This window comes from Pezoporus wallicus, unplaced genomic scaffold, assembly GCF_028554395.1.
Source record: "Pezoporus wallicus isolate ANWC-B61680 ecotype Strahan unplaced genomic scaffold, APGP_CSIRO_Pwel_v1 contig_3365, whole genome shotgun sequence".
NCBI lineage: Eukaryota > Metazoa > Chordata > Aves > Psittaciformes > Psittacidae > Pezoporus > Pezoporus wallicus.
Window position 1 is genome coordinate 360,155 of NW_026640883.1, and position 9,797 is coordinate 369,951.

At 48.5% G+C, this 9,797-nt stretch overlaps 1 protein-coding gene across 1 annotated transcript in view; it reads left to right on the forward strand.

Annotated features, from left to right (window-relative positions):
• The window catches only part of FBXW4 (F-box and WD repeat domain containing 4), a 62,512-nt gene extending 54,515 nt beyond the window's left edge, over positions 1-7,997 (forward strand). Inside the window, 3 exon segments of the mRNA XM_057421117.1 lie at positions 6,559-6,699; positions 6,848-6,989; positions 7,228-7,997. Coding sequence (XP_057277100.1) covers positions 6,559-6,699; positions 6,848-6,989; positions 7,228-7,344 — 400 coding nt within the window. The 3' untranslated portion in view covers positions 7,345-7,997.
• Positions 7,998-9,797: the final 1,800 nt, after the last annotated feature.

The following is a 9,797-nucleotide window of genomic DNA, read 5'->3' on the forward strand; positions in this document are numbered from 1 at the left end:
TTTATGACAACTTTACAAGGCATTGAACAATTGGAGAGTGTGGGGTGGGGGCAGGACACTCCAAGCACATCAATCAGTTTCATCCCTCTGAGCCAAAGCAAAAGCAATCTTTATTTTTCCCTGGGTTGAGAGAGAATCAACAGTGGCATGAGAGAAGAATGGGAAGGAGTGAATGAGGAACCCCCTCTGCCACTGGCTAGCAGTGGCTCATTTAAACAGATGGCTTTGTTTTGATTTGGACTCTCCATTTTTTTTGTCTCCCCACTAAAGGAGACCTGCAGAGTTCTGTCCAGAAAGGGAGCAATACAGCCGCCTGTTCCCACACAAGTGGGGCGAAAGGCGAGAGGCTTTGAGAATTCCCTGCTTCTTTTCCTCGCCTCCCTCTTTCTCTCTTCCCCCAAGAAATCACAGTTTGAGAGAATTCCCCCCTACTCCTCCCGTTGGAAAGAAAGACAGAGAAGACATTCTTGACATTCTTTGCAGAGAAAAGGGGTTAAATGTCTGAATTTGGGGGTCACCATGTTATACAAATTGCAATCTAATCGTTTTTACAAGAACACACGTGTGCTAAGAAAAGGAGCCATGGACAAGAAAGAAAAGAGGACAGACAACCTTTTTTTGTCCTATCTTCTTTTTTTTTTTCTTTCTTTTTTCCCCCCAAGGTTTTGGACTATTGTCATGTCCTGTCTCTCTCCCCTCCTCACCCCCGAGAGGGAGAACATTGGTTTTATAGTTAAATTGGTTCGTAAAGCAGAAGGGCTTGGTGCCATTTCTGTTTGTTTTCCCAAATAAAAGCCCCAGCAGGGTCTCTTTTGCACCGTTGTGGCTTTATTTGAAGAAACTGGCTTTTTCCCATAGCCCAGTGTGTCAGTTTATCCTCTGAACTTAACCTTACGGGAACCCGAACAACAAAAACTCACAGGGTCCCAGAGCTGGAAAGGTAAAGAAATTGTATCTTTTTATTGGACCATTTAAAGCGTGTGTGGGCCAATTCAGAGAAAGCAGAAGAAAAGAAGGCAAAACTCCCTCTTCTGTGTCCCCCTGACACAATCTCAAACCATCGTTGGTGTCATTCCCCCCTACTGCCTCGAGTCCCTTCAGCTGTGCTGAGGAAGCAGAGAGAGGCATTTCTTCTGCAAATCACTTACAAAAGCATCTCTGAGCCATTTCACATCGAGGTGCTCCTTTAAAATTCCCCGAGCCAATCTCACATCTCCCTTCAGGAATTAGTAGCCTTGGCTAAGTGCAGGAGTAACCTTGGCATAGGGTAACTATGAAGAATGTATTTGCCAAGGACCTGTGCTTTGCCCTATTCACATTATAGACATTGTTTGACCAAGACTTTCCCCTCTTAGCATAAGACGATGCATTCCCTGCGTGCCCCAGCTGCTGTTGCAATGACTTGGAAGAGTCAAGAGCTCAGCTCTTCCCTTTGGTTTTGGTGAACTCTCCAACTTGAATGATGGAAGTTGTGCAAATGCTGCACTCTAGATAATGGTTTTTAAATGGATTTTGTTTCCTTCCTCTGCTTGATACTCAGTCCGGATATCCCAGTGTTTTGAACTGAATGGTGCTCTTTCCACTTTTTTTTAAAGTATATGCTTCTCACCTGGATTGTTGCAAGTAGTTATTGGGGCTGAAATACTGGTTTAGAGCTCTGCTTGGTTTCTGAATAGTCACCTGCTCATGTGCAATGACTTCTCTTCAGTGGATGATCACAGTTTACAGATGAGGCTTCCAGAGCAAATGAGTATGTCTTTAATTTCACACATCTGTTTTCAGCAGATGTTCTGGATTCAGCAGTTTCCTATAATTTGCATATTTGTATAATATCGGTTTTAGTGAATTGGAGTGACCAGAAATTGAGGGTGGGGAGAAATGTGTTTACTGTTTCATCCCAGCTCTTGGAGTGTAGTTCATGTGTATTGGAGACAGCTGGCCAAGACCTGCAGCAAATGGGCAGGGTACAGGGAGAAAGGTGCAGACTTCTTTTGGACTCCAGCTATCAGCAAGGTCTTGGAGAAATCTGGGCTTTTATGGTAACACAAATAATTGAAGCGGCCTGGGAGGCTGTAGATGGCTTTAACTAGGTGATATCAGCATCCCATGGGTTAGCTGGAAAGTAACCATCTGGGTTCTGCCATGACCAGTTTTATTTTGTCTGCATATTGCCGGGGTGAGGAGAAATAGAGCCTTAGAAGACTCCTGTCTTCTGGAAGTATCATGATAGCAGTGCTTGTGGCTGGATTTCCAGCATTAAAAGAGTGAAATGTGGAAATCCTGAACAAATAGCTTATTTGAAAAGTAATTTTTTTAAGTCGTGCTTTCTGAAGAACATGGGAATTGATGGAGATGTATCAAAGGATTCTCTGTAGTGCCTGAACAAAATGCCTTTCATTTTTGGACTCAGTGGTTTGATACATTTCCCAGGCACAGGGACTTTCTTTAAACATCTTGTTCTACCGGCAACAAGTCCAGAGCCTGGTGCTAACACAGCTTTCCTGTGCTAGGGACAAAACGGGCTGCTGCATTTGCTCTGGCTCTGTTCCCTGTGGGCTGGTACTGGATTACTGCCAGTATGATATCAGTCTGTCTAGATGCTTAAGAGAAAGTGGAAGATACTGGGAATATCTGTGAGTTTCCTGCTGAGCACTGGGGGCTCAGCAGGACCTGTGTGGCTGTAGGCTGCGTGTTGGCCCAGGTGCTTTGTGGTTAAGGTGCTGGAGCCAAGAGCTCTGGCTCTAGACTGGTCTTTCCAGGAAACCTGTCATGTTTGTGATCCCAGTGAGAACTAAGGTTCAAGTTAACTATCACATCTCTTTCTGTCCCTCATTGAGTAGATATTTTCTGCCCATGTAAGTTGGAAAACAATGGGTGATGTGCTTGTGTATCTACTGCTTTTGTTGCTCCTTGATGGCTTATCTTGATCCTTTATGGATTATTAAGGATTAGCTGTGGGTTTTGCTCCCTAGGATGTGGAACCTGTTGGGGACTGGGGTTTGATGGCAGAGAGTAGTTGGGATAATGAAGAGTGGACAATTTGTGGGTACTAACTTGAGATCCCAAGGCTGTGAGAGTTGTGGTAGCAGAGTTCCCTTCCCAGCATGGGCTCAGCATGGCCGTGTGTGCTACATGGATCTAGCCTGGCATGGTGGTAGCTGGTCCAGAGACGCCTTAATCTGCTGAAACATGGGGGAAATATTAATCGTGTTCTGCATCTTCATCAATTTAAGTGTGCCTGTGCCAGAACACTCAGGTCTTTTGATATGTGTGCCCAGTGTACAGCACAGTATGATTTTCTTCCCCTGGTGTCAGATTGTAAGTGCTTCACTGTAGCAACTAATGTGTTGTTTCTGTAAACTGCTGAAGCACCACTGCTGCGTGCAGGGGCTGGACCTCCCAGTTGAAAGCCGCTTTGGCTGACCTATTCTTGGAGCAGGAGAATTGAACTGATGAAGAAACCAGCTAAGCAAGGTTTGCTTTGCTGCAGTAACTTGCAAGTACCTGTTGCTTTCCTGCCTATAAAGAAAAACTAATCATTCCCAGAGACACACACATGCACACAGTTTTTTTTCTTCTTTTTTGTTGCCTAGGCTGGAAAGGGGAGGGAGGAAAACAGGAGTGACTCTGGAATACTTGGGAACCACTGCAGTGAGGTGTGAAGGCATGGAAAAATGCTGGGAGAGAGGCACCTGGGTGGTAGTCAGTGTTGAACAATAAGCTCTGAAAGCAGGAGTCCAGAGTCTGGTTTCTCCTGTCCCTTTGTTGCTGAAATGTTTTGCTTGGAGATGTCACCAGGCTGCCATTAAAAATTGCTGCCATCTTGCAGCATTACAAGGTCTGGTCTTGTATGGGAGATGAAAGACAAGCTTTACTATGGCCAGGCTCATTCTGGGTGTGATGGCTGCTTTTTTAGAGGTGGGAAGTTGTGAGGAGATCTGCTGTGATTTGCATCAATCATCTGAGAAGAGGAAGAGGTCCCAGTGAGTAAAAGATCCCTGGATGTGCTTCTGCATCTTGCTACCTTTCCCCAGCATAATGCTTCTCTCTCCCTGAGCTCACTTAGCCCTTTACATATTAAAGGTGTATTAGCAGGGAAAATGGTGGAGGGGAAGTAACATCAACAGGCTTCAGCAAGTGAGCAGAAGATACCAGATGTGCTGCTGGGATGCATGGCACATGTGCAGCTGACCATGCTGGTTTTCTCTCCCAAACTGCCACGTGTTCAGAGCATCAGTCCAGGAGCTACCCTGCAAAACAAAACAAATGCAAGTAGCGTGCAGAAGTGGGGAGAGAGGGGTCTAAGCTCACTGAGACTGCTTATCACCTATAACTCCCTGCTCCTGCCTGAGCAATGGGCAGAGGACGTTGAGCAATGGCTTGTTGGACAGTCTGGCCTCTTAAGCATCTCACAGGTAGTGCTTGTTGAGGAGAGGAGCTGACTCCTCACACTTCTGTTGTACATCTTACAACTCTGGGTCGCACATATAACCTATTAGGTGAAGAAAGCTTTGTGGAAGCCTTGAGAAGGGTTGTGTGCACCTCCATCTGTTCTGCTGGCTTTGCAGAATGGCAGGTGGAGGAGATCTGTGTGCTTGGAGGGGCAGGAAAGTGCCAGAGCTCAGAGATGCCCATCCATGCTTCTCTCATGGTGGAGCTGAGGACCCATCTGCCCCAGCCAAACCCCACAGTTCTTGCTTCCAGTGCTCAGACTGCAAATGCTTCAACATCTCGACCTGCATACAGGTGCAGAGTTGCTGCTGGGTTGGTTTGTAAGTAACCTTCCAAGGGTTAATGTATTGTGAGAAGGTTGCAAAGGGCTGAAGCCTGGAATCCCCTCGATCCTTTGCCTGAAGAAACACAAAGTCCAATAAGCCAGCACCCCTGGATTCGTGTTGGGGGGGATTAATTCATGCACTTGATGTTAAAGCTTGTCCGAGAGGTTTGCAGGGGGGGGGGCATCGCTAGGGCTGGTTGGCCTCTCTAAATGGTTGCTAGGGCCCTGGCATCAAGGGCCAATGTAGCTGCCCACAGCCACGGTCACGGAGGGAATTACACAGCCACAAAGAAATTGTTATTCTACATAATCTGCTCTTTGGAGAGTGACTGTGGGGAAACAGGCTGGCCCCAGCATGCCGCCAGCTCTGTGATCATAGAAGCGTGCTGGCTGCAAAGATCGGCCAGGGCTCGCCTTCTGATCTGGGGACACCAGGGCTCGAGGCGCTAATCTGCTTTATCAGCGATTTCTCTCTCCTGACACAAAGGTGTTTACTTGTTTTAACATCTCCCGGGACTCTATTTCTCCTTTTGTGTGGTCTTTATCCCCCGACGAGGGCTTTAGCCCAGATTACAGACAGAATTAAGGCATTTGGCGATGTGCCTCAGAACTGTGTGATGCTGGATCAAGGAGCAGAAAGTAACAAAATAATGGGGGGAGATGATGGGAGTGACCCCACTGCGGGATCCGTGCTGTCGGCTTTCAGGACCGCTTCATTGTCCTGAGAACCAAGAGGCTGTTGGAGAGGGGTGGCCGTGCAGCAGGGTTTGAAAAGCAGGTGCTTCAAGGTTTATTGTGTCCGGCATTTTTGATTTGGAGGGTATGAGGAGGAAGGCATGGAGGGTTTGCAATAAGCAGCTGGGCAGATTGTCCCCTCCAAGAGTCTGCTATGGCTGGGGGTTGCTGGCTGCTGGGCAAGTGGAGTGATACTGGGGACGGGCTGTGCCATGTGCCCGATGGCAATTTCATATGGCCCAGGGAAGGGTTTCAAGCTCCTTCTTGCAGTCTAGCAGGGTTTGCCCTCCCCAGGCATCATCCATCTGATTTGCTGCTGGTTCAGCACATGAACAAGCAGCAGAGTGGTGTGGTGAGAAAGCATCTGGCTTAGAGCTTTATGGAGCTCTTGCTTTTGCTCTTCACAGCAAGTGGGGCATTAAGAAGGAGAAGGGGGTCTTAAAAAAAAAGCTAGTCTTTGGAAAGTCATTTCTGGAGAAGCCCTGCGGTGGTCACTCTTGACCTGTCATGTTCAACCCCAGAGAACAGTGGTTGCGGTAGCCAGTGTAACTGGAGGGGATTGAGGAGAGCAGCCATGGCAGACTGGGCCAGGAGAGTCTGACTTGCCTGTGGATCAGAGCTGTGTGTCAGAGATGTGGGGAAAAAGCCCAGTGGGCAGTATTTTGAAGGACGGAGTCTGAGATAGATTGGGACTGACCAGGTAAGTGGCTGTTGCGCAAAAGTGCTGGAGTTCAACTAAGTTGATAATTGTCTTCCATGGAGTACTGGTCACTTCTCCCAAGAAGAATGATCCTGTTCTGCTGGGGGTCAGTTGTGCCTGTCCTCTTACACTTGTGATTCCCACTGGTCACCCTCCATGACAATTAGTGGCCGAACCAGCAGCAGAAGCTGGGGGAGGGAGAGGAAGACTGTGCAGGCTTCTGCATTCTGTTAAACCACAGAAATAAGATCTAGCAGACTCCTGTGATGCCATCTCTGCTGTGGCCAGCTGAATTGGAAGGGCACTTTGCTCTGAATGACTCTTCCCCTATTGTGTTTCATTGCAGTGGTCAGCTGATGACCTGTTTAGGGACTGACTTCCACCGTGGAGCTGGAGTCCTTGACGTCTTCTACGAAACACCCTCCCTTCTCCTTTCTTGTGGGTATGACACCTACATCCGCTACTGGGACATACGGACCAGCACCAGGTGAGCATACTCTGCTGGCCTCTGGGGCTCTCCTTGGACAGTATCTGGGGACTCACCTGCAGCTGAATTAGCTCCTTCAGGTAAACTGGGGCTCAGCTCCAGTGGTGGTGGAGTGGAGGTTCAGCTCCGATTTGTGTTGCCCATCCAGGAAGTGCGTCCAGGAGTGGGAAGAGCCCCATGACAGCGCCCTGTACTGCATAAGGAGTGATAAGAACCATATGATTGCCAGTGGCTCTTCTTACTATGGTGTGGTGCGCCTCTGGGACAAGCGGCAGACTCGGTGCCTGCAGGTGAGAGCTTACTGGAGGCTGGGCAGCAGCAGAGCTTCTGTATTGTTCTCTGGCAGCCCAGTGCCCATGTCTCTCTAGAAGAAGGGAGAGGGGCTGTTGGACTGTCTTTGCAGCAAGCCCACTGTGGAGAACCTAGCAGGGAAAAGCCTCTGGCATCTCAGCTACTGGGTCTGTAATACTGGTTGTGGTCTTTGTGTTGACCTTTCTTTGAAAGGTGGTTTCTCCTGTTTTCTTGCAGAGCTTTCACCTGTCTTCACCCACCAGCAGCCCAGTGTACTGCCTCCGTTTCAGTACCACCCGTCTGTATGCTGCCCTGGCATCAGCCCTGCACGTCCTAGACTTCACAGCCCCATGAAAGGGCACCACAGCTGCTTCTGGTCACCCCAAAGCAGAGTTAACACTTGGCTCAGGGAACCACAGGGCAGGAGAGGTGAGAATGGCCCCCAAGGCTTTTGAAGGGATGATTTTTTTTTTGCCTACCAGAAAGCTACAATGAAGAGTGCACAAAGGGCCAGACTTTCTCAACCTCACCTGCCTGTTAGTGGAAATGATAGCCTGTTGTCCTTTACCTTTTAACCTTTTTATTTTGTGTAAATCAGGGTTTGGTTTCTTAACATTTTTATTTTTCTTTTTTATTCTTTTTTTTTGCTGGGGATATAGCATTTGAAGGGCACTTGAGTTGGGATGCCCTGTCAGCTGTGTGTGCTGGTCAGGCTGGGATCAGCCACGCTCTGAGCCATGTGAAGGAAGTCTAGGCTGTGTGTGAGGTGGAGGGATTTGGTGGAAGGGAAAGTTGCCTGAAGCCAGGCCCACCTTTCACCTGTGCTTGCTCTCCTGAGAGCTGCTTGTGTTGTCTTTTGCAACTAAGAGCAAAAATTAAACTAAAAGGCAGAGCCAGCCCTGCTTTCAGTGTATGCCTCCCCAAGCTGGCCGTCAGGTCAGGCTGTGCACTTGGCAGGGCTGAAGTGTTCACATTTTGCTAAATAAAAACTCTGAAGGGAAACAAAAGAGACTGTATGTTTTGTTTCAAGTTCAAAATGGGCTGGTTGCAGAGGCCTGGCTGGGCAGAGGAGGTTGGGCCTATTTTCAGATGCTGTCTTACAGATCTCTCTCCCTAACTAGATCCTGTGACACTGCTGCATTGAAGGCAGTTCCTGGGATCCTGGATCTCATGTCACTTTTCCAAACAAGAATTCAAGAAGTAGGATCTGCATCTCGCTTGCTGTCTGCATAATGAAGCAGTAAACACTGAGAGCTTGAAGGGTCCTGTGGGCACATGCAAGTGGGCTCCACTCCTCTTTGTGTCAGCCATCTGAATCCAAATTGGATTTCGGAGCAACTGTAGCTTTCAGTGTGCTCCGTGCTGTCTGGATGAATGTGGATGTGTGTGGACGGATGTGCTGTGGGTGGATGCAGCCATGTTTGGGGTCTGGACCTTTTTGACTGGAAGGAGGTGTGTGAACCCTACTTACCTGTGAGTTTGGGTATCTTGGATAGGTAAAAGGAGAGGTTTTGTGGGGGAACACTTCTAGGGCAAAGCACCCAGAATGGTGCTTTGTTGGAACTTAATGTAATTTCCACAGTCAAGAGGCTGCTTTTCCCGTGTGATGCACAAAAATTGGAATGAGATGTTTGCTGGAGCCCCTGCAAGAGCAGGGAGGGAGTGGAACCAACCAGATCCTCACCTTCTTGAAGGGAACCCTCCATTCCCAGTGGATATGAGACAGCATCTCAGGGTGCAAAGTAATTTAAAAGCATGGCCTTCTTGCAGGATTATGTGCTCACAAGAATCTTTCCAGCACAGCTCCCTGTCACGGTTCCTGATCTGTGCCTGTTCCTCTGCTGCCACTTGTGCCTGCTTGCTGCCAGCTCCCTTGTAGCTACCACAGTGCTACATAGTCTCCTTGTGTAAGTAGCAGAATTGATGTGTAAGTGGCCCAACCTGTAAAAAGATGCTATGGCTGGAACAATCTTCCATCAGCTCAAAGCCATAGATCCCAAAGATAATGATCCTGCGGGAGTCTCTGGGTTATTGGTAACACTGATGCTGAAAAGATGGTGCTTTGCATCCAAGGTTGCAAAATACTGCTGCTGTATTGCTTGGAGTATCTTGGGCTGTGCATGTGAGGAGAGTTTTAGGTAAGTGATTAGGCAGGAGATAGAAGATTAGAGGGAGAGCTGGCAGAGTTTGGGAGTAGGGGAAGTCTGGCTTTTCTCAGGTCCTGGTGTGTTACAGGTCCTTTAATGAAACTGGGAGAGAGGGATGGAGATATTAAATGTCTTTGGCAGTATCCCCACGGAGAGACTGTGAAGGAATGAGAGTAACTGTTGGGTAGGAGGAGAGGTTTTTTATTACACTGGGACTTGGGTAAGGCCCAGAGTAGGAATGAGCATGTCAGCTGAGGAGGTGAACAAGTATCAGTGGTGCAGGAGACTCCTCCCATGACAGGCCTGCCTGCAACACTGCTGTTGCTAGTCCTGCCATTTCTTTCCTGCAGCCTGTGTTGGTGGGTCCTTTGCCCTCCTAGCTGCTTTTGGGTGTTTCCTGGCTGAAGCCTGAAGCAGAGCTGCAGCCCAATGGTGGTGCCAGCGCTGGTGGGTAGAAGGATGCACCCTCACATCTTGGGTGACACTGGGGAAGGGGGAAGCTGCAAGTGGGGCTGGTGCACTGGCTCTGATGACCTCTGCTAGTTGATAGTGCCTCCGTTGTCTTGGGAAGACCATGTTGTTCGTTGGGTCCTGGAGCCACCCAGCAGTGAGGCTCTAACTGGGGATGCCACCCAGGCATTAAGCTTTCATTGTTTGAAA